This window comes from Saccopteryx leptura, chromosome 7 (assembly GCF_036850995.1).
Source record: "Saccopteryx leptura isolate mSacLep1 chromosome 7, mSacLep1_pri_phased_curated, whole genome shotgun sequence".
NCBI lineage: Eukaryota > Metazoa > Chordata > Mammalia > Chiroptera > Emballonuridae > Saccopteryx > Saccopteryx leptura.
Genome location: NC_089509.1, coordinates 47,650,278 through 47,676,132, shown reverse-complemented (window position 1 = coordinate 47,676,132; position 25,855 = coordinate 47,650,278). Strand labels below are relative to the sequence as shown.

At 35.6% G+C, this 25,855-nt stretch overlaps 1 protein-coding gene across 1 annotated transcript in view; it reads left to right on the top strand.

The window, feature by feature from the left end:
* FAP (fibroblast activation protein alpha) overlaps positions 1–25,855 on the top strand; it is a 75,229-nt gene that overhangs the window by 23,419 nt on the left and 25,955 nt on the right. The window contains exons 7-16 of the mRNA XM_066345072.1: positions 1,655–1,727; positions 2,399–2,519; positions 3,410–3,564; positions 6,101–6,204; positions 8,450–8,585; positions 12,580–12,624; positions 17,977–18,081; positions 18,180–18,250; positions 20,651–20,704; positions 22,961–23,085. Of these exons, the coding sequence (XP_066201169.1) occupies positions 1,655–1,727; positions 2,399–2,519; positions 3,410–3,564; positions 6,101–6,204; positions 8,450–8,585; positions 12,580–12,624; positions 17,977–18,081; positions 18,180–18,250; positions 20,651–20,704; positions 22,961–23,085 (989 nt within the window). The remainder of the gene's footprint in view (positions 1–1,654; positions 1,728–2,398; positions 2,520–3,409; positions 3,565–6,100; positions 6,205–8,449; positions 8,586–12,579; positions 12,625–17,976; positions 18,082–18,179; positions 18,251–20,650; positions 20,705–22,960; positions 23,086–25,855) is intronic.

Genomic DNA, 25,855 nt, shown 5'->3' with positions numbered 1-25,855 from the left:
GTTGATACTGTTTTGGAGAGGGAAGCCAGAAGTGTTCTTTAAGCTTCTCACATTATACCTTGGAGGTAGGCCATTTGTATTGTTTTGTTTTTAGAATTTTTATAAGAGTTTATTTGAGCCAAACTAATGACATATGCCAAGAAAGCAAAATTTTAAATATTCCCTACTTTGCTTTGTATTTCCACGGAAGCATTCTTTTTAAAAAATTTATTGGGGTAACATTGGTTAATAAAACATAGGTTTCAGGTATACAATTCTATAATACGTCAACTGCATATTGTATTGTGTGTTTATCACTCCAATTCAAGTCTCCTTCCATCACCATTGTCCCCTCTCTACCCTTTTATACCTCCCTGACCCCTGTTCCCCTCTGGTAATCACTTTAATGTTTTCTGTTTGTGAGGTTGTTTTTTTCCTTAATCCCTTCACAGTTTTCCCCTAGCCTCCAACCCAACCTCCTTCCCCTCTGACAGCTCTCAGTCTGTATTCTATGTATAAGTCTTTTCCTATTTTGTTTGTTAGTTTATTTTGTTCATTAGATTCCACATAAAAGTGAAATCATATGGTACTTGTCTTTCTCTGACTAGCTTACTTCACTTAATATAAGCTCTCCAGGTCATCCATGTTGTCACAAGTGTAAGGTTTCCTTCTGTTTTATGGCTGTGTAATATTCCATTGTGTAAATGTTCCACAGATTTTTTTATCCACTCATTTACTGATGGACACTTGGACTGCTTCCAAACCTTAATGAAACTATTAATATAATCTTCAATAAAATAATAAAACTTAAGAATGGCATCCTATGACTCTTTAACACATTAAAATCTGAACACATTCTTGCTGAAGAACTACAAAAGTTTGACAGTACAAGTCAGTCAATTGAGTATATACAAGGTGACACTAAAGATAAAGTGAGATTTTTGACCAATAGGATATTTGAAGTTTCCTCATGCATGTAAGACTTTGCAAGCTTAAGGCATACTGCCCAGTATACGATCTGTTCTTCAGTTTAGATTGAGATCAGATGTTCCTTTCTGTTTCTGATTTCAAGTCAGATCCCTGGAGAGATTGTCAAATGGTATCTTATTTCTAAAAATTCAAAATGCATATGCATTCACAGAGAAAGGGTTTGTGAATGGGAATGTACACGAGTCCATATTAAACTTCAGCTCGTCTACAGAATTTTAGAGCTAGAAGGCACTTCAGTGACCATCTTAGCCTGGTGTGTACAAATGAGGGTTAAAGACTTGAAGTTAATTTGGGGGTCAGCTAAGAACAATGTGATTTTTAAAAGTCATATCATTTCTCCAATCTCACATTTATTTTCTATAAAATAAGGGAGGTCCATGGTAATTTCTAGAGATATTTCCATTTTCACAGTCTAGAAATCTTTAATCTGTTCACTCATTATAAAGATCAGAAAACAGAAACTCGGAAAAATAAATGACTTCTTAACAATTAGTGAAGAACTCAACTACTACCCCATTTCTCCAGCCCCAAGTGGCCACATTCTTTCTGTTATGTGTGAAGAAGCAAGAGGATGACCCTTCATTTTTATTGTTTGATAATTTTTTTCTGTTTATACAGATTTTTCTCTTTTGCATTGAGCAGCAAGGTTAATTTATTTTTTCTTTCTGCTTTCCTTTCCTTCTAGAGATTTTGTAAGAAAAAATGAGCTTCCTCGTCCAATTCAGTATATTTGCTGGTCACCTGTTGGGAGTAAATTAGTAAGTGTTTAAATTATACAAGCATTTAATCATATAAATAAAAGAAGAGCCATTTGATTTTGGCCTTTGTTAAATTTCTTTGCCCAGAAGAAAAAAAATATATTTATTACTATTTTTTAGTGCTTAAAAATGAGGAGAGTTTTGATAAATTGAAACCCATCTGAGATTTCCGCAATATCTCAAGCTCATGGATAGACTTCTTTAAATATCGCAGTCAGAAACTTTATCCTTATACTCAGCCAGAACGCGTTGTGCCAGAAAGCTCAGGAAAAATATGGTTTTCACAAGTTTCTCAGACTAGCTTCAGACAACATGAAATTTTGTCCAAGCTCTTATTTAAGGACTCTAAATAAAGATTAGATCTGGTTAGCTATTAATATTCAGAGATTTATTTTACTTTCTGTAAATACATGTAATTATTTACTTGGGTAATAAAACCATTAATGAAATAGTAGAGTTTATTCTTGTTTTGATAGAGACTTTAAAAACCATACCTGACAATGTGAGTTGGTTGGTTTTTTGACCTATTAAAATGATATTTCAGTTATGAATCTTTTTGCATCTGAATTGATAGTCTTTTAAAAGGTGTTAAGTGAGTAACACAAATATGGATATTTAATTGCATTTCTTATGGAATTTCCCCTTATTAACTGGCTTACCACCACTTCCAGGCATATGTGTATCAAAACAATATCTATTTGAAACAAAGACCAGAAGACCCACCTTTTCAAATAACGCATAATGGAAAAGAAAATAAAATATTTAATGGAATCCCAGACTGGGTTTATGAAGGTAAGTTGTATTTTTTTTCTACTGTTGCTGTTTTAATTAAAAATAATTGCATACATTTAGTAACATTTCGATGAGTGGTAGGTCACTGAGATGAATGGAGGCATTTCTGAAAGCTGTTACCCATGTTATGAACAGGACATGCGTGTTCTGAAAGAACAAAATCTTATCAGACTAGTAGAGTTCATTTTTACGAGCATTACAAAGTAGTAGTAATAATTTATATTACAAGAAGTTTATCATCCTTACATGCTGTGTTCACTTTTTTCAGGTTTTTTTTCTCTTGAGAAATAAATGTTTTTATTTCCCCCAAACTAAACAACTGTCTATATTATTTTGCAGAAAAATATTATTAATCTTTTATACTTCTGTGAATTTTGTCTTCTTTCTAGGTCCAATAAGATCCAAGACTTAACTGGACTTTAAAAGGTCTTCTAGCTATTGCCTTTATTGAAAAAATATATGCCTTAACTTTTAAAAAAATATTATTCCCAGGAAAGAAAGTCAATATTCAAAGTTTCTGTCACTTCAGTATAATTACAGGTTCCTGCTTTGGCTATAGTAGGTGGTTATGAGAAACAGAAGCTACCCTGAGAAGAAAAATTAATTAATTTCTCCCTGAGGAGAAAAAAATCATAAAACATATTTATGATTAAAATTAAATACCAGTAAAAACTAATTGATGTTTGATAAGAGGTATAAGGCTAAATTATTCCTCTAAACCCAAATTATTTTATCTTTTAATAACCAAAGTATGACATATGTCATATCTACATTAAATAAATTATTTCAGGCAATAAATGGATATTAGCAGTGTATCTTGAAGTATTTACAATGATTTTAAGAATAAGCTGTAATTGTAATTAATATGCTAGTATTTATTTATTTTTCAGAGGAAATGCTTGCTACAAAATATGCTCTCTGGTGGTCTCCAAATGGAAAATTTTTGGCATATGCAGAGTTTAATGATACAGATATACCAGTTATTGCCTATTCTTATTATGGAGATGAGCAATATCCTAGAACAATAAATATTCCGTACCCAAAGGTATGTTGAATACTTTTTAGCAGATGCTTCTATTTCCTGGTGTCAAAATGAGCAACCAAGACCATGAATAGAGGTGGGATCAACAAGTTTGGAGAGCTCCTTATCCTTTTTCATTGTAAAGCAAACATTGTACTGTGCTCTATTATTTATGTGGACATCTGTTGCTTTGGACATCTGGTTCTGCTGGATGAAGTAGTCTTTGCTAAATCCTATTGCAGAATCTTTGAAAAACATATGGTGTAGATCATGAGGAAAAACAAGCTTAACTTAAATTTAATTTTTTCATATTTTATGCTCCAAATTCAGAATAAAGTTCTGTTTTGCAGTTCCTTCTTGAATTCTCATGTAAATGCAAACTAGAATGGGAAATACAATGCTAAACTTGATCTTTTTGTCAGGTAGAAGCAGGAATGAGTTATATTCTTTTCTGAACATACAAAATAGCTAAGTTTGTGAGCTTTGATATGACCCAAAATTTTTTGAATAAACATTCTAGAACTCTTAGTATACATACCTTTTTTTCATTCCCGTGTCTGAAGAGACTCGTCTTTACAGTTGGAGAACGGCCAGGTCACAGTGGAGAGCATCATATCCTAACTCAATTAAACATAAAATCTGAAAAGGATCAAATTATAAATTTGCCTCATGCACAAGGATTGAGTGATTGTAGAATTTATTTCAATGTCCTTTCATCCCCATTGTTTCTACTTGCCCAGGGAAACACTGTCATGGACGGATCCAGTGGGTTTCTATGTGACAAAGATGACACAAATGTGCATACACACAAGCAGATTCCAAAGTGAGCCAAAGTGGCCATAGTGACAGAAATAGAAATTCCAGACAGTCTAAAAGTTATGTTTAAAGTCATTTGAGAGCAATGAATGGGTAGGAGATGAGTATTTAGGTGGGAAACCCCTCAAGGCTGTATATAAAGTCTGAAAGCTAGAGAAGTTTGAAAGTGAGAGATATGGTACTTTGGATCCAAGATGTAGAAGGACTTGAATCTTACGGAGGGTGGAGGGAGCTGAAAGATGAAGGAACCCAGAACTGAGGAGTAACTGACACTGACAGAGAAGTTGGAACCCAGATTTTCATGTTTCTTTGAAGCCTGAAGTTGCTGAATCATCTGACTTCAGACTGAGAGGTGAGACTACTTGGAAGAAGCAAGAAGTCCCAGCTGAGCCTGGAGTAAAACAAAGAAGTCAGAGGAAAGCTTCGACAATTCCTTAGATAAATCTAAATAGCACAGAGTCAAAGAATACACATCTAAACTGTGGATTTAAGTTATTTAGCAATTACAAGATTCTGGTTTTTTGTGGTAAAATAAAAGAAAAACTCTAAGAAGTTTTTTGGGCTATAACTATATACTGTCATATAAATTTAGGGTGTATAATAGCACAGAAAGCAAAAACCAAGAAAAGTATATGTCTCAAAAACCTTTATTCAAAGGTGAAGTTTTCTTAATTTTTTTTTTTTTTGTATTTTTCTGAAGTTGGAAATGGGGAGGCAGTCAGATAGACTCCAGCATGCGCCCAACAGGGATCCACCCAGCACGCCCACCAGAGGGCGATGCTCTGCTCATCGGGGCGTCGCTCTGTCGCTACCAGAGCCACTCTAGCGCCTGAGGCAGAGGCCAAGGAGCCATCCCCAGCGCCTGGACCAACTTTTGCTCCAATGGAGCCTTGGCTGCGGGAGGGGAAGAGAGAGACAGAGAGGAAGGAGAGGGGGAGGGGTGGAGAAGCAGATGGGCGCCTCTCCTGTGTGCCCTGGCCAGGAATCAAACCCGGGACTTCTGCACACCAGGCCGACGCTCTACCACTGAGCCAACCGGCCAGGTCAAGTTTTCTTAATTTTGAAGGGATGATAGCAGTATGTATGTACCCAGCTAGGAGACTGAGTGGTGCTTGGACCAAATACTGGGGTAAAAGCAAAAAGTGCCTTTCATTATTTACTTTTACACTCTCTTCCCAACATCAACCTACCTCTGCACTCTCTCTAGGACAGGGAGAAATGGTAACAACAACAATAATAATAAATAATGGAAGTTATATGTTTTCAAGGTCAGAAAAGAAAATATCAATTACAGAACTGCATTTTTATATCCAAAATATTTTTTCCATGAATCAAAACTCCCTCATTAATCTCTTAAAATATGCTTTCATTCTGGTTAACACAATATTTGTAAATGCCCAGAAAGAAAAACTAAAATAAAATCCTTGGCAATGTTATAATTAGAATGTTTTCAATAGTATATATGTAATATTTATAGCTTATAAAAATATGACTAAAGGGCTCTGGCCAGGTAACTCGATTGGTTAGGGCGTCATCCCAATTCCTGGTCAGGGCACAACACATAAGTGAATAAATAAGTGGAACAACAAATCGATCTCTCTCTCTATCCCCCCCTTCCTTTCTCTCTCTAAAATCAATAAATTAAAATAAGAAGGAAAGAAATGTGCTAAATTCTTAAAGTGTCTTTCAAATATTAGTGATAATTAAAATTTTATGAACTTATCTATCTCCATTTTCTTGGCAGGCTGGAGCTAAGAATCCTGTTGTTCGGATATTTATTATTGATATCACTTACGCTGAATATGCGGGCCCCGTAGAGGTGCCAGTTCCTGCAATGATAGCCTCAAGGTATATTAATCTCAGATGCTTTGCACCTTCAGAAGTGAATTTTAACACAAATTTCTTAATCAGTGTTTATACCGCTTTTCTCGTTCGTTAATGATAAGTACATATACTATAAGCAACGATAAATAAAGTTAGAATGCAAAGTTACAGTCAAAAAGTAAAATCACAAATGAGTTTCTTAAATTTGTTTTAAAATATTAGCCCCTTTTACATGTATAAAAATGACCACAGTGAACAGCTTGTGTTTAGATGTATGATTATTAACTTGAGACCATTAGGCAGATAGTAAAATTTATATATATCTTCAACCTGGCTTCTTTCAAGTCTGGCCTACTTTTTTTCCAACCCAGTGTTTGTAGGTCATGCCTATCATCTGTTCATGGTAAACAAGAGATGACAAATCAACCTTCTCCAAATCTTAACATTTTTAACTTGGATGCAGTCTATGTACAATCACTGGTTGTAGAATTAATTATTTGGGGACAGGGAGAAAGGGACATGAAGCATCCTCACTTCCCCAGCATAGTGCCCTATATAGATCTGAGTCTGATTAGTTCTGATTACAACAACCTTCCAGCCCTCCATCAGTCTTCTGTGGTCATTCTAGTTGAAGTAGTTAAAGGGATGGGGTCGCCAGCCCCTGACTGGTGGGCCTCTTTATTACTTCTCAAACCCTAACAGACCATGGCCTGGCTTCTCTCCTCCTGCCTCATGAAGACAAGTCAGCCATATAACATGACCAAAAGTTTCACTAAAATGGAAAAGAGCCTCATCATACACCTTTGCTGGGTCTTTCCAAGGTGAATCTACTTTTAAATAATCAAAAATGTCTTTAATTTTTTTTTATCCCTGGCTGGTTGGCTCAGCGGTAGAGCCTTGGCCCAGCGTGTGGAAGTCCTGGGTTCGATTCCTGGTCAGAGCACAGAGGAGAAGCGCCCATCTGCTTCTCCACCCTTCCCCCTCTCCTTCCTCTCTATCTCTCTCTTATCCTCCTGCAGCCAAGGCTCCATTGGAGCAAAATTGGCCCGGGTGCTGAGGATGGTTCCATGGCCTCCACCTCAGGTGCTAGAATAGCTCTGGCAACAACAGAGCAACGCCCCAGATGGGCAAAGCAACGCCCCGTGGTGGGCATGCTGGGTGGATTCCGGTCGGACGCATGCGGGAGTCTGTCTGACTCCTTCCCCGCTCCTAACTTCGGAAAAATACAAAAAAAAAAAAAAAAAGTTTTTAATTTTTTGAATTATTCATTATTCATCACAATAACCTAGTTAATGAAAACTTGACTACATCTTTTTTGTGTGTGTCATTCTCCTTAGGTTACAAAGGAAATGACAGAAAGAGCGCTATTCATGGAGTCAAGAGGCTTATTTGACCATCTGTAAAATACTAACAAAATAGTAGTAATAGCTAACATTTTTCATTATTGTGTAGCAGGCATAGTTCTTAAGCACTTTAAGCAATCTCAGCAAATCTTTTCAGTAACCTTTAAAATTGGTAATAATATTATCATTTTTATTTTGCATAGAAAGAGAGGCACAGATATGTTAAGTAGCAAGCCTTAAGTAGTATAACTAGTAGGAAATAAAGCCAGAATCTGAGCCAGATACCCATTCTAGCTCTGTGATTTACATCAATATACAAAATTCTATGGTTTATTTACATTGATGTTTTCTATCTACAAGTTTATCCTCAGAGCCAAGTAATCACTGTTGCCATTCATTGACATTCTCTCTATATGCCAAGCACTATCTGAGTTGTGTTGTGTGCAGCATCTCTGATTATTATACTAACCCAAATTTCAGCCCCAAACCATGGTTATCTGAAATTCAGCTTCCAACACAAATCTGTCTGGAGAGAAAGATGACCTTTTACCACGCTTGGTTCTCTTTCAACAAATTAAGAAATGAAAGATTGAGTTTACTTAGCCAAAATAATTAATGTTTTTTCTCCTGTACATTGATCAGTAATTTTGGCTTTATGTCTCAAATTCTGTTCTAAAATGTAAAAATCCAAAATGGGGAGAAAACAAATATAAAGTAATTCCATTAGATGAACAAACTCTTTTATAGGTATTCTTTAAAGGGCAGCAGGTATATTTAAACTTATTCTGCAGAGAAAGAAAAGTTTTGCCTTCCTTATATATGGAATACATATTTTAAAATAATAGAATATGTCTTAGAAAACTAAGAAATCCTTTTAATGTGATATTGGTTTGTGATTGTGACTGTCTGTTTTGATTTATTTGTAGTGATTATTATTTCAGTTGGCTCACGTGGGTTACTGATGAACGAATCTGTTTGCAGTGGCTAAAAAGAATTCAGAATGTTTCAGTCTTGTCTATATGTGATTTCAGGGAAGACTGGCAGGCATGGGATTGTCCAAAGGTAGGTTATGTTAAAACCACAAAGGTGTCGTTCTGAAAATAAAAATTTAAGAGTGGGGACTTATTTAGAGCTAACATTTATATTATAAAGCCAGAATTACTGCATTCAACTTCTGGTTGCTTTGTAAATAAGACAAAACAAAAACCAAATAAACAAAAACAACAACAACAACCCACTCTCTATTTGTAGATAAGCTGGTCTATTAGGGGAATAGATGTGTTCTATTCAGAAGAACCGACATAATATACAAATGGTGGCACATTTTATTCAATGCCAAGACTGTTAAACAAAATTCTGAAGGAAATGGGTAATATAAAAAAAAGCCAGGTATTCCCATTTTAAAATCAAAAGTAGATAACTAAGAGTATGAGATCAAATATTAGGCGAAGTATCCTGCAATGTGATTTTTAGGACAGTGCTTCATCCTGTGCTAATTTTAGGGAGAAAAAAACTTGAAAACTAGGCGCAGACTTATTGTTGAGTTTTAATTGTTTCTATTGCTCAAATCAAAATATAATATGTTGAATTAATGAGTCAGAAAACTACGCCACCAATCTAAAAGCTTTAAAATTAGCTTGTTCATAAGTACTCACATTAGAAACTAAGAAATACAAAATGTTTTCTTTAAATAGGCTATTTGATGAGTACATTTCATGAGATTTCTAATTATAAAGAAATGTTTCATTAACCAAATATAGGATAAACCAATTTTATAAAGTAGGAAAAATAGCTCAGAGCAATCAAAGTAAATCACTGAATTCTATCTAGAAATTGGGACATCATGTTTTGCAAGAAAAAAGTCATGTGAATCTGTTTGGAAATATATCAGGACTATAATAGTCAAGTTATTCAGGCTAAAAATATATTTTTTAAATCACTACTGTGTCTGTAACAAGCCTGACTAATTTTGATGAAATATGCTAGAAGTTTATTTTTATCTTATTTATATTTTGATATACAAAGCAGAAAGATGTTGGTCTTAATGCAGTATCATAGGGGGGGAAAAGGAGAGAGAATAAACCTGATTGTGCCAGTTGCTTAGAAACCATTGGTCTAACCAGTCAGTTTTAATATTTTCATTGAGTCTGGGTGTTAGAGATTGCTGTTGTAATTTTGTTAGTTTAAAAGTATAAAATTGGTCAGTTAGATAGTTTCAGCTCTTAAAACTAGGCATTTAAAAACTATGACTGCTTTGGAAACTGAATTCCTATAAAAATCTGAGACAACTTTAATCCAGACTGATAGAACATATAGATGCTCGTTCGATAAGATGTGGAATTCCCTGGAATATAAACTATAGTTTATGGCAAAAACAGTGATTATATTTAGCATCCAGATTTAAACAACCTTAAGATTTCAGAACAACCTCTTTTTCAAAATAATCTGATATAGCCTGACCTGTGGTGGCGCAGTGGATAAAGCGTCGACCTGGAAATGCTGAGGTCGCCGGTTCGAAACCCTGGGCTTGCCTGGTCAAGGCACATATGGGAGTTGCTACTTCCAGCTCCTCCCCCCCTTCTCTCTCTCTGTCTCTCTTCTCTGTCTCTCCCTCTCCTCTCTAAAATGAATAAATAAAAAATTAAAAAAATAATCTGATATATACATAGAATACATTTTTAGATTTAAGAACAACAGAATATTGAATTTTCCAGCAACCAAATTCATGATTGATACGTATGTATGTTTGTGAGTGTTTTGAGAAAAAATAACATTTAAGATTAAGTAACCTGGCAAGATTTTACTCAAGTCAGAAGTCATATGCAAAACAAAGAAGAGAAAAAATCTGGCAATAATTACTTGTAATAGAATTATATTAATGAGATTTATTAAGAAATTTATAATTTGTGGAAGAAATATCTTTCATATTATTCTTCCTTCTCTGAAAATGGGATTAAAGTTAATCTTATCTTTATGGTTAACAGTAATGAATCAAAATGTTTCACTATTTTTCCAAGTCTTCTCTCTGAGGCACTGGCCTATCCCTATAAGAGAAAATCTAAACTATGTTTATAAAATTTATTATTCTTTTGCATTTTAAGACAGTACTTCTCTCATGGTTGTCTTTCTACTTCACTGACAGTTCTTTTTCTTTCCAGCTCTTCTAATGACTTCTCTAGAAATCTTATTCTCCAAATTAACATATTTGTAAGGTAGGCTGTTATATTAACAACAAAATACCTCCAGAAATTTAGTGAATTAATAGAGTAGAATTTTTTGCACATTTATGTACCCATATAATAGTCTAGGTAAGTGAGAACTGTTAAGGGGAGAGGGTGGGGTGCTCTTCTCCATGTAGCCATTAAGGAACTCAGGTTGATGGCATTTCTGCTATCTTCATACAGTGACTTCCAAGGCTATCCCAGGTTATTTAAAACTGACCATCTTATCCATCTGGGGATGGAAATAAAAGAATAGAGAACTGTGCATGAGAGGTTTTTACAGATTGGGTCTAGAAGTAGCATGAGTCACTTTTGCTTTCACACCATTGGTTAGAACTTATCACTTGACCGCATTCAACTGGAAGGGGGCCTGGAAAATGTAGCCTTGCTATAGTCCTGACAAAAAGAAAAAATAGTTGTTAATTATTTTACAGTCTTTGTCACAACTCTCTACTTACTCTCTTTAGGTAATTTAATCTGTATTAGAGGTTTTGATGAACACTTTCTTGTTAAATTCATTGTGAGAATTTGAACTTTTAAATATCTCTGGCTACATCTTCTCTGTTCCATCCTCACTACCACTACCTAGATTTGGGTCTTTATCATCTTTTTTCAAACCTTACAATAGCCTCTCAACCAGTCTCTCTGCCTCCTTTTATCTTACCCACTTCTAAACTGTTTTCTGTATCATGTTCACAATTCTGTTTTTTGTTTGTTTGTTAGTTTGTTCTGTGAGAGATAGACAGACAAGGACAGACAGACAGGAGGGGAGATGAGAAGCATCAATTCTTTCTTGCGGCACCTTAGTTGTTCATTGATTGCTTTCTTATATGTGTCTTGATTGGGGGACTCCAGTTGAGACAGGGACCCTTTGCTCATACCAGTGACCTTGGACTCAAGCCAGTGACCATGGGGTCGTGACTATGATCCCATGCCAAAGTTGGTGACCCTGCACTCAAGCTGATGAGCCTGCACTCAGACAGGATGAGCCTGTGCTCAAGCCAGTGACCTTGGGGTTTTGAACCTGGGTCTTCAGCATTCCAGACCGATAATCTATCCACTGTGCCACCACCTGATCAGACCACAGTTCTGTTTATCAATTGAAATTTTGAAAATTTTTAAAAGATTTACCTACAGAAGAAATTTAAACTTTTTAGGGTAGCATAAAAGTTCCTCTGAGATCTTGCCTAAATCTCTGGATCTTTCATTGTCTTTCCTTTCCCATGGTCAACTTCATTCAACATCCTGAACCACCCATAGTTTACTAAGCTGGCCTGGTGTCTATGCTGTTTATTCTGCCTGGAAAGTTATTTCTTTAATTATTTGTGTAAAAAAAGCCTATTCCTTTTTTTTCAGATTAGTAAATATTTATTCAATAAATGATTGAGAGTATTTTGCTAAAACATACACTAAAGTAAGATTCATTGCAAATTTTAAGATTCCTAGCTACTTCATAAGATTAAGAAAAGAAATAAACTTAACCTAAACTCTCCTGTGAAATGCCTTATTACCTGTATGATACCAAATGCTGGGATTGTGCTTGACTTTCACTGATGCTGTGATAATTCCAGTCACTGTGTCACAGAAAGTTTACCCAGAATTATGAAAGATTTACAATAAAATCCAGCCTTTAAATTATCCATGTGCATGTGATAGGGCTGCTGTTTAAGATTTTGAATACAGTCACCTTAAACTCAAGTTTGAAGTGAGTTGACTAGTATTAGTATACTCTGATGAAACAGCTTATCTGGTTCAAATGTCCACATTATACTTAAGAAAAACTGTCTTATTGTCTTTCTAATACTATGATTGATGCAATCTTTTTTTTCTTTTAGACCCAGGAACATATAGAAGAAAGCAGAACTGGATGGGCTGGTGGAGTATGAGTTTGCTATCTTTTCTTTATATTTGAATGAAACTTGACAGATTCTCAGCTATCAAAGAACTATTTGAAATGTATTCAAACTGGCACTATTTGTTTAAGTAGAAAATAATATCAAGGCAAAAAACACAAATGTAGTGATCCCTTCAGCAATTTTATGCTAGACAATTTTAATGTCTATATATGATATATTTAGAATTCTATTGAGAATAAATCATTCCTATGTTCCGACCTTAGCTTTTCAACTGGCTCTCAATATTCATGGTTAATATTGCTTCTTAAACAAATAAAATAAATATGATTTTTAAAAAAAGAGCATAAACCCTGATCTGCTTAAAATTATCTTAATAATCATTAGCAATTTGAATTCAAGAAAAATAAATACATTGGGTATCATTCATTATTTAGAGACAATCTAATTTATTAAATTTTATTATAAACTGAAATTAATAAATGAATTCATATATATATAAACATATATACATACATTCATCCTAGTTTTTAAGTAAAGTGGTAGCAAATTGAAAAATGTGTGTTTTGTTATGGTTTGTGATTACTTATATCTGAACTTTTTGAATAAGTTTATTCAGTGAATTATAGGGATTTTAGTGTAAAAAATTCAGTTTTAGAAAATATCAATTGTATCTTACATCCTATATAAAAAATACAAAGTAAGACAGAATAAGTGAATGTTGCATGGTTGCTGCCACTTAACACAAACATATAACTGAATTCAACTAACCTTAGGGTTTTCAAAAAAAAGGCTATTTCTCTGATATTTGGACACATTCAAAGAAAGAGGAAACTCTTATGACTTGCTTTAATGTTTTAACCCATAACACAACAATAAAGAATTCAGAAGTCAATTCTAAGATAATATATAAATCTTGTAATATTTTAGAGTTAAAATGGCTAGGGAGAAGGTAAATCATAAAATAAAAATCTTCAGATATTAAAACTCTGTTGTTTACTTTTCTGGATTCAGTGATTTTAGCTTGTGTATGTTTACAGTTTTATTCAGTCTTCAGTTTTATTCGTTAGCTAAAGAATAGTTATTACTTTATTAATTATATATAGTAACCATAATAAGATATATTCTAAAATAATAAGCTATCAAGGATAAATATAGTTCAGAAAATATTAACAGCAAAGTCCTATTTGAATTGTCATTGTAGCACATAACACAAGAAAAATTAGGAGAATTCAATGAAAGAACAAGATTTTCTAAAATTTTTGGAGTCTTAGTCAATCAGACGCTCACATTTCAGAAAGGTAATTCCTAGTTTTGCTGGAAAACTTGAGAAAAGGAAAAAGTTCATGTATGAATTCACTTCCATTATAAAAATTTTTAGTAAAGAATGAGGGGAAGGAAGAAGACTTGAAACTTCTTTTGCATTCTCTGATAATATAACTAAAGTTACTATAAAATAACATGAATGATATGATTTTACAAATAGATAAACAATGATGCTGACAACCTTCTCAAAGATATGATTTTGAATCCATATACATTTATTATGAAAATGCTGTTAGCATTCAAAACATTCAGAAACTTTTTTTTTAATTCAGTGAGAGGAAGTGAAGCAGAGAGACAGACTCCCACTTGTGCCTTGACCAGGATCCACCCAGCAAACCCACTAGGGGTCAATGCTCTGTCCATCTGGGGTGTTGCGCCATTGCTCAGCAACCAAGCTCTTTTTAGTGCCTGAAGCAGAGGCCATGGAGCCATCCTCAGCACCCTGAGCCATGACAGCATGGGGGCGGGGGGGGAGAGAGAGAGAGAGAGAGAGAGAGAGAGAAAGAAAGAGAGAGAAGTGAAGGGAAAGGAAGGGTGGAGAAGCAGATGGGCACTTCTCCTGTGTACTCTACTGGGATATCCACACTCCAGGCTGAAACATCTTAAAGTGCATCTTTTGACATCTCTTATTTGTATGCCTATTGAGGTCAGCAACTGTATCTTACCAATTTTGCAATATGTATATCACCAGCCTTGCAATCTCAGCAAACATTAGCTAGATGAATGGGTAAACAAACAAACAAACAAATAAATAAATTGTCATCTAAAGCTGTAGAACACTGTTTTGTTTCTTTTTGTAGAAAATTAATTTCAACAGGGTGACATTGATCAATAAACAGCACATAGGTTTCAGGTAAACATTTCTATAGCATTTGAACTGTTGATTATGTTGTCTACCCATCACCCAAAGTCAAGTAATTTTCTGTCAATTTATGTTTGTCTCTCTTTTCAACCTCCCCTCCCCACCTCCTCCATTCCCTTTTCCACGTCACCCATCCTCTGGTAACCAATTCACTTTAATCTGTGTCCATGAGTCTCAGTTTTATGTCCCACCTATGTGTGAAATCATACAGTTCTTAGCTTCTTCTGAGTTACTTATTTCACTCAGTGTAATAGAACAATGTTTTATATACCCTCAATGGAGGAACATGTGTGCCCTTGGAAGGAAGAAGAGGTCCCTACATTAAATCAAAGTCATGTCAAAATAAATCTAGTGAATAAATTACCTGCAGCATATGATTTTGTGCTAGATCATTTTAATATCAGTAGCTCTAGAATTCTATAAGGAAACACTGTCTTTCTTATTTTCTAATCTCAATCTCTTAACATTTATCCAACAGTTAGTAAATTTTATAAATACCAGAAGAGAGATTGTCAAAATATCTTTGCAATGATAGTTTTTGAGAGTAAAACTATACTCTCTCAAGGCAACTGCTTTGACGGGGTCATTCATTAGATTTTATAAATTTGGATATGTCTTTTGAAAAAGTCAGGACACAACTTTATATAATAACTCATTTGCCATAGTGTGCTGTATAGCTAGCTTCCTTTGACCGATGATCAAACCAGTGATTTAATAAAATTACCCAGAAATATATCTTTCTGACATTTCTTCAGGAAATATTTATGAGGTTTGTGGACAAAGTGTATAGGCTAGTCATATTAATATGAATTTAAAGAACAATTTTAGAGTCATTCTTCCTTTAGAATTTGTCAGAGATTAAGCTGAAAAAAGACCGTTGTAGATTATCTATGAATTAGAAAAGTAAGATTAAATGATTTGCTGAAAGGGATTGAACTGTTTAGTTGCAGGCACAAAACTAGCAAATAGTTTCTTGAGAACTTTACCTTTGACTGTCTTTCCTCCAACATGAGACAGAGTCTTAACTCGGAGAAAATGGAAGAACTTTTTCAGTGTTAGATCAGAAAAGTAACAACAAAATGAGTCTAAATCAATCTTTTTACTCTGTAGAGAACAGACAGAAAGGATGATTCAGTTAATGAATCTGGTATCTAATCACTAAATTTTGGAGAACAAACACTAAGCCATAATGCTTAGATTGCAAAGCCACATTTAAATTATTTCAAAATAACTAAGCAACACACTACACCTTCTTTAGGCTTTTGGCAAAATCCCTTGGTTGGAAAAAACAAATTTTCTACTTGACACTTGAAAATCTGTGCTTTGACTGAATGTGGACTCAGCCTTTAGTAAAGTAGAACCTCAGGTCATTTGCCAACCATGGCAAAAAATTATCTGGTGGTAAATAATCTTACCTTCCAAGTAAAAGATTTTAAATGGCTTTGCACAGAGAGATGAGTAATTTATCAGAAAATCTAAGCATGATAAAGGGACCTGTGAAGAGGCTTGGTTAAAACTGAGGACCACCTAGTTATCTGCGATTATCTTGGGTCCAGGTGGCATTATGGACCTAGCTCTGGCAGAGTGAATGAGCAAATATTTCACACTCTCTTTACCTTACCCAAGTTACCCATTCATCCAAGGCAGCTGTCTTTGGAAAAGATAACAGTCTTTGCTTAGCAAAAATATTCTTTTTGTTTGCCTGATTCTAATATCTTAAAACATAACACTCTGCCCTGTAATTTTTTTCAATGAAAATGAAATTTTAAGTTTTAACCTAGAGCAAAACCTTTTTACAAGTTCTTCAACTACCTGCAGATGTAAAGAGAATATATATATTTTTTAACTCTGGCACCTTTAAATATTTTGTGACACCGGTTCCATTTTAGCAGTTAAGACAATGTAGAGCCAGTTTTTTTACTTTTACCCTGAGAAGAGGAAAGCATTATAAAGTGGTGACTACTAAATAAATACATCATTGTTTGCTAAGAAGGCATAACTTCATTCTAAAATAAAAAAATGATTTTTGTTAGACATACACTAATGAAATTCCATCCACAAAACTGAAAATTAATTTTTCTAAATTTCTGGGACTCTTGTATCTCCATTTTACTTAGAGGCATTAGTCCTGGCCCCGGCCAGTTGGCTCAGTGGATAGAGCGTTGGCCCAGTATATGGACATCCTGGGTCTGATTCCTGGACAGAACACACAAGAGATGAGTCTATATTTTTAATGGGAGAAATTGCCAGCTAAAATTGGGTGTGAGAACATTGGCAGGATTGTAGTTATCTGTACCACTGAGGATGTTGAAATGTGGCTGGCTCTGCTCCAGGGCACACTAGAACTGAGTGTTAAGGAAATCTTAGGGTCGTTAAGTAATTCTCAACAGGGTCCCTGGGAAGAAGAAGTTAGTGATGCTGATGAGGTCTGCTCTGCTCCTGGAGCCTGAGCTCAAGGAGCAAACGCCCTACGTGCTTGTCCTAAGTAGCATTTTTTTTATCAAGTCCCCAAATTTCTCCCTACCATTAAAAACTGGCCAGCAGGCTATGATATTTTAATCTTTAAAATGTCTTCATTGAATCATTGGCATTAAGTTCTGGATATCAGACAAATCAGGAATTAAAAGGGCATCAACCTTCATAAGAGTCACACTTTGGTCAAATACCACATTTTAAAGACTGATTTGGTTAAATATCAACATTGATGTATGAGTCTTTTTTTTTTCTTATTTTTTATTGATTTTAAAGAGAAGAAAGGAGAATGAGAGAGAAAGAGGACAGGAACATCAATCTGTTCCTGCATCCTGTATGTGCCCTGACCAGGAATCAAACTGGCAACATCTGTGCTTTGGGATGATGCTCTAACCAACTAAGCTATTTGTCCAGAGCAGTGTGATCCTTTTAACTCTATTTCAAAGCACATAATCTCAGGACACAGAAATTCAGTCAAATTAAGTATTTTAAACTCAGGAATATTTAATAGCAATTAAAGAGTAGTTGGAGTATGCAGTTGCCTGTTAGACTCACTAGAAAAGCTGTCTATCTGAAAGAATGAAATTTCAGATGTGAGTGACAGAAAGTAAGGGAGGAAAGGTGTTCTGGTTTCTACATACATTGATATTTTTTTATCTATAATTTTAATTTGGTTTGTCTTTTGAATATAATCTTTTTCTTCCTTTTTTCTTTTTCAGTTCTTTGTTTCAGCACCAGTTTTCAGCTATGATTTTACTTCATACTACAAAATATTTAGCGACAAGGATGGCTACAAACATATTCACTATATCAAAGACACTGTGGTACGTTTCTTCCAAGATTCATCTCCTCAAAGATCATTCACTTGAGGTTGCTCAAATAACTCTCAGCTTCACACAACATAATGTTTGTCTTTTTATAGGAAAACGCTATTCAAATTACAAGTGGCAAGTGGGAGGCCATAAATATATTCAGAGTAACACAGGATTCACTGTAAGTATTGCATGAAGCATGTTGCACCAATCAAAGTTTAATTAAACTGATGGACATACAAATGATCCTGCAACGCCTCTTTCAATTAAGAGCATTTTTGTTACTTACTCTCTGGTTTCGTTCAGACAGCAGAGGTTTTCTTAAGACTGCATTCTTTAATAACTAGACAACACAATTTTCCTTTGGAAAAAATATATAGTCAGTTGTCACTTCTCTTATTATACTTGATAGATAACTATATAAAAAGTATAACTTTAAAAAATGATAACTGGTTCTAACAATTTTTTTCTCTTCAGCACTTGAAACAATGAGCAAACAGTCCACTGAGGGCATAAATGGGATAAATGATTATCCCATTTCTACAGATAGGGAAACCAACACTTGGAAATTTAACTTGGCCAAGGCCACATACTTAGTAGCAGAGCTAGGATACAAACTTTGAACACATTAAATCTAATGTTCTTATTGTTAATCTCAACAGGAGACTTCTTCCTCTCAGTTCTTTCCTTTTCAGTCCATCCTGCGTGGTCTAAATAAACCACCTTACAATAATCATTTGTGGTCAACATTCTCTAATCAAGAATGTATAGTTCTTTCCCTGATTCCTAATTAAGTTCAAATTAGGATACTCTCTTGTAATCTGTCTGTCATAAACTGGAATTCTAAGAGCTAAAGAGGGGAACAATTAGTTCAATCTCACTAATTGAAACCTGTCAGATTCATGAAATTCTTTGAACAGTCAGCAAAGGAGTTTGGGCATTATATGGAACAGCCATTAAAATCACCAGTATAAGAGAAGTGACAAGATAAAAACAGATGGGAGATTTCTGACAGTATGTTTAAGGCAGTAGGGGAAATCTGAAGGCAGAAAGACCCAGCTCCTGTCATTATCCAGGCCTGAGGTGCTAGCGACCTGAACATAGTGGCAGTTAAATATGGACTCTTTGAGGGAAAAAGTATGTCATCTTTTTTTTCATCCTTGGCACTTGCATAGTGCCTGACATAGAGCCGGAATTCAAGAAACATTTGTTAAATAAATGAAAGGAAAGGTATATAGTCAGTAAAGACAGATGAAAGCTAAATAGGACTGGTGAATTAGTGGCTGTGAGGGAGAAGGGAAAAGAGAGGGAAGTCGATGCATTGCAACTGTCAGAGATGGAGACAATTGCAAAATCTGAGCAGTTTATTGGCAAATAATTTAAGATGATGTGGGAAAGGCAAGTGTAAGAGATGTGAAGTTAGTAAAGACATGTAGAAGGACGCCGCTTCGGAAGCTAAATTTGATACTAGGAGTGACTTGTATTCTGTTGCCTTTTCTTTTTATTTAGGAATAGCAAGAATTTTATCAATGAGAACAGAGGAGTACCTGGACTACTGAATAGTCCTGAGAATTAAAATTTTATAACCAAATCTTGGTTAGTCTAAACTTTTCATGTCCTATTATGCTCTTCCAAAAAAAAAAGAAAGAAAGGAAGAAAGAAGAAAAGAAGGAAGGAAGGAAGGAAGGAAGGAAGGAAGGAAGGAAGGAAGGAAGGGGAAGGAAGGAAGGAAGGAAGGAAGGAAGGAAGGAAGGAAGGAAGGAAGGAAGGAAGGAAGGAAGGAAAGAAGGAAAGGAGGGAGGGAGGGAGGGAGGGAGGGAGGGAGGGACGGAGGGACGGAGGGAGGAAGAAAGAAAAAAGTTACTTTGTAATATTCAGATGAATATTCAGATCAACTCAGAGAAGAGTAAAAATCATGCTGCTAAATTAGATTTCCCATTTTATGGCTATATTAAGACAGGTTAAAACTGGGACCCAGACACTTAAGTAACAAGAATGTTCTCTTGTGACTTGTTTTGCATTCGGGTAAATTAACATGCTCCTTTGTGTGCAATGTTTGTGTGGGAATGAGTTTCCTGATTTAGAGCAAACTTATCTATTATCAGGGCATCTCTAAAATAAATTCAAAATGTGTTTAAAATCATAGACAAAATTAAATAATATAGCCTAGAGAAACCAGTTAAACTATTAATAATGGAAAAAGGAGTGGGTGGCATTAATCAAATATCTTAGTTTATGTTTTTTGGCTCATAGCAAATAAATGAGAACATAATATATAATATACCTATAATAAAAAAGCATACTCTACATAATTTAGTCTATGATTTAAAAGTCAGAGTAAGCACACATAATTCAGTTATAAATAGTAATTTATGTATATAAGCGCTTATTAGTAGTTTTATGAATTATTTATTAATAGTTTGTTTATTATAATTTATAAATTAAGTTTATTTATTATTTATTAATAATGTAGTTTAAATGAATATTGGACTGCGTTGTTTAATATATTAGTAGTAGTACCAATAATCTAATCACATTTAGTTATTGATACTTATTTAATAACTTCTAAATATATTTTCAGGTTTTATTCCAGCAATGAATTTGAAGATTACCCTGGAAGAAGAAATATCTATAGGTAATTTATGTCAATTCACTTTAGAATTTTTATTTATTTATTTATTTATTTATTTATTTATTTTGTATTTTTCTGAAGTTGGAAATGAAGAGGCAGTCAGACAGACTCCCGCATGTGCCCGACCAGGATCCACCCAGCATGCCCACCAGGGGGTGATGCTCTGCCCATCTGGGGTGTTGCTCTGTTGCAACCAGAGCCATTCTAGTGCCTGAGGCAGAGGCCATAGAGCCATCCTCAGTGCCCGGGCCAACTTTGCTCCAATGGAGCCTTGGCTGCGGGAGGGGAAGAGAGAGACAGAGAGGAAGGAGAGGGGGAGGGGTGGAGAAGCAGATGGGCGCTTCTCCTGTGTGCCCTGGCTGGGAATTGAACCCGAGACTTCTGCACGCCAGGCCGGTACTCTACCACTGAGCCAACAGGCCAGGGCCCACTTTAGTATTTTTATATGTTAATATTTGAACAGAAATCTGTAATAGTAATCAGGATATATAGAGTATTTTTTAAAGCCTGAAATGTAATAAAAAGAATTTAGGAATTAAGACAAAACATTCAAAGAATATTATTTATGACATCAATATTAAGTTATATACCCTACAAACTTTAGCTAAATCAAATGTTTGTTTCCAAAAAGAAAAACTGAGAAATTTTAGTGCAGATATAAACATAATACTAAATAATTCAACATAATACTAAACATAATACTAAATAATTCAATTTATATTGAGGACATTTATTCACTTACACATATTTGTTAAGTACCTACTGTATTTATTCCCATAATGTGTGATTTCTTTTAATATAATTTACTTTGGCATAAGCCTATTATGATAGGGAGGAATTTATTTCTGGTCCTACTTTGTATTAAAGTTAAGCCAGTGGTTTCTGTGGTGATTGGAATGGGGACCTCAACAGTCCCTTCTGGATTTGGAAATAAAAATAACAGTTACTATAAACTGGCAGTCTACTATTTGCCAGGTACCTTGTAATCTGCTTTACATATTAATTTTATTTAACCCCCATGGCAACTCTATGAGGCAGGTGATGTTGCTAAAGACAGGATTTGTACTTGGGCATGCTGCCCTTGACCCCTTCCTGTTAGCAGCCTATCTAATATTCCCAAGATCACAACAAAGTATGAACATGAATATTAACCATAACTCAGGCAATAAGCCATTTTCACTCTGCTACAGTCCCCAGTCCCTCTTGGGTCATAGCTCCTTATTTGTTGGGGAGAATCCCTTGATGTAGCTGGCAGTGTCTCTGGTCACCCTCCACCCAAGGCCAGGTCAGGGGCAGTAGCAGAAGGAACACGGCAGAGGTCACAGGTATCCTTACCATCCTAACGGTGTATCTGCCCTTGCCCCTATCCTGGCATAATACCACCTAGTCTGACTCCAATAAGATTCTAATTCTGATACAGTCTGGGAGTCTGTCTGTTAAAGCCAATCACCCTATATATGAGGAACCAGGCAGAGGGCTCTGCTGAGGAGAAAGTGGGCCCAGCATGGTAGGTACCAGTTGCTTGTGTAGAAATGTGCCCAGGGAGCATTCCCAGGAAGAGCTTCCATGAGACCAAATTTCCAGCCAGGTGGAATGAAGGGCACAGAAAGCATATAAACTGTGGTTTCTTATTTCCAGTTGGCGTCTTAGTAATTTCTCCTTCCCATCAGAGGAGTATTAAGGTTGGTTGAGGCACCAGGCGCAGAAGAAAATATTGGGCCCTTTACATTACAAAAAAGTGTAAAGTTGGGGTTTTGTGAGGCCCTTCAGAAACCGGAGCCCAGGGCACGTGCCCAGTGTGTCCGCCCGTTAAATCCGCCTCTGCTTCTCATTCTATGATAAGAACAGGGGCTCATGTCTTGGTGAGACTGCCAGATTCTCTTTGTATGTTCTTCTGGTGGGAGTACAAACGGGGAGGTGGAAGGAGGAAGAACTGCGCATTCCTAACCACTTTGTAAAGTGTAGGCAATCAGTGACTGTGAGGCGTGATTCCTCCTGTCCACCTGAGCTGTCAGACAGGCCTCTCACCACAGGGAGTCGCAGAGGGCTTCTCCCTCAAAGCTCGTGCCTAGTCGGGCAAAACCTGAAATTCAACGTAGGTCAAAATACTAAAATTTCTCCTTCACTGTGAATGACACTGCACCAGAAAATAGAGTGGATTTGATGTCAATATATCATATGAATTAGTTATTTTATAGGGAGTAGTACATTTTGATAAATACAATCTCAAACTTTGAACTTATTTTTATTTTTTCCTAGAATTAGCATTGGAAGCTATCCTCCAAGTAAGAAGTGTATTACTTGCCATCTAAGGCAAGAAAGGTGCCAATATTACACTGCGAGTTTCAGTGACTACTCCAAATACTATGCGCTGGTCTGCTATGGTAGGTAATGTACTTAACACAAGCTTTTCCACTTCACTGCCGCTTTCTTCAGCCTTGCCACCACCATCTCATCACCTTAGCTACCGATTATTAAGCACTTGTTATCTGTGAAAGTCTTATCTAATGCATATGGGGAAAAATAAAAGACATGGAAACATTATTATTGCTATTTTTTGCTGTCGAGAAAACAGAGTAACTTGCAGAACATCCTCACTGCTATTAAGCATTACAGCCAGAAGAGGAGCAAGGGTCTGTTGACTGTAAATCCCAAACTTTAACCCATCATAGTGCCACAGCACCATGATGTATGCAAACACTATCTACCAGCCCTCACAGCAGGATTTGAGGGATACCGTAAAAGGGAGAGTTCTCTGATAAAATGGTTGCCTGGAGAAATGTCAAACTCTTACAGTCAGGGGGAAGAACCGTGGCCTAGAAGCCTGAGCCCTTCCCTCGGAGGCCAGTCACTCTTCGAAATGTTGTTCCAGTTGAGGATGGAAAAGGAACTTTGGTCATCTAGTATGTCTTTTTCTAAATTTAGAAAACATAATGAGTAGTCATTTAAATACTTTAAAAATTATAGGTAATAAAAGAAACATTTTCAGTTTGCTTAAGCCAGGGGTCCCCAAACTTTTTATATAGAGGGCCAGTTCACTGTCTCTCAGACCGTTAGAGGGCCAGACTATAAAAAAAAACAACAACAACTATGAAAAAATCCCTATGTACACTGCACATATCTTATTTTAAAGGAAAAAAACAAAACGGGAACAAATACAATATTTAAAATAAAAAACAAGTAAATTTAAATCAACAAACTGACCAATATTTCAGTGGGAACTATGGGCCTGCTTTTGGCTAATCATTTCTCACACCACAACCACCTGGCCCCAGAACCGGTGCCCCAGCTCATTTGACTGTGTAGAGATGAATAAGCATTTTACCCTAACTGCTCAGTTTGATACAACACTTTCATATAATGTTGGGTCAATGGCATCTTTGAAAAGTCCAGAAGTGGTTGTTTAAGATCATATGTGTGATTATGGTATTTAAAAGTATACATTAAGTATCCTCTTAAATTATATGCAACATTATTGAATCTAAACCATGTATTTATGCAACATAGATTGAAAGATTACAGGCCAGGCATGTAGTATCATTGAACTAATGGGTACTGAATTGTCTGTCTTTCTCTTCTGAAGGCAGGAGTTGCTTTCTTCTAATCTTTATAATCATAAGTCTGAGAAGAAAGGTTAATGCATAATAGACATTCAATGCTTGCTAAATGAATATAAGTGGTAGAAATATCAGAGCATTGCTGCCCTTTGCAAAGTCTACCCAAAACTCATGCTAATATATTTACTGATAAAGACATCAGAGTGGTATATATACTTACAGATATACAGTCCTATCTATATGCATTCTGCATTGGTACAATGCTTTAACCCTTTTTGAAAACACTTTTTACATCACTTTGTCTTTTTAATATTTGCTTAAGCCTGAGTGCTTACTGAAGAGATAAGGAAGCAAAGACTAAGCACTTGTCAAAAGTTGGTGGAAGAGTCCTTTCTAGAACTTGAATTGCCTGACTTTTCCACACTCACTCTTGCTCGGCAGTATGGTAATTTCCCATTTAGCAAAAAATATACTGTGTGGGAAGCATCACATCGTCTGGTGTTTTTGAAGCTCCAGTAAAATGAGTCACTGCACCATCATAAGAAAAACCTTGAAATCTTTCCCTTTAGGATTAAGAGTAAAGCCTTATTATGTAACTTCAAACTAGCCAAGAGAGAGATGGTGAGTAAATCCCAGATAATAGGATTAAAATAGGTGAAATCACATCTATGATGCTGATAGAACAAAAGCAATGCAAAGGAAGACTTCTAGACAATTGATGCCACTAGGATCATACCCTCAGGCCATTTGTGTCAAAGGCAGTCAGTCGTTAGTCTTGTAGTTTGGGCAAAAGAAAGATATGCTAGTTGTCACTTCTGGAACTGCATACACATGAAAATCTCATAGGGCAGATACTGATTGACTAAAGTCAAGAAATACAGATTCATGTCTCATTTCCTTACATCCTGACCAAAAATATAATGTGTGCTTGTTCCTTTTAATAACTTTGAGGAAAAGCAGAACAAAATAGAATCTCTGAAATGAAATTTTATAAAATTCTGAAACTCCACGCAACCAAGAACTGCTGGTTTTTGAGGGATCCTAACAAATAATTCTCCTTCTCCTTACTCCCAAGTTAGATTGGAGCATCAAGAAGGAAATCAAAATAGTAGCTTTTTTACCTGTAAAGGTCAGTTGGAAAATGTGGCTAAGATGTGCAGCTTCCTAATATTGCACCCCAGAAATACAGTTACTCACATAAATATGAGTACAACTGGGTGACCACTGGCTTCTCCCATTGTGCCTGGCACTGTCACACAGCACTGAGCACAGATCAAAAACATATTTCTGCAGGCAGAAAAACGCGAGGAACAAGGCACAATCAGGAGTCACTTATTTACCCTGGTCTACTGGACCTCACCAAATGGGTCATCTCCCTCTGCATATCCCAGTCCAAGAGTGCTATTCTAATGATACTCCTTCCACATGGGCAGAAGCAAACTTCTAAAGGAGAGCAAATGTACTTCTACCCCAAGCCTCCATGTTTATTGCTTTTAACCCATTGACAGCCTGAGCGAATTTATCTTTTAAAGTATATTTCTGGGTATTATTTTATTCGATAGTTTGAATAAGTGATTAGACAGTGTTTAATGATTAG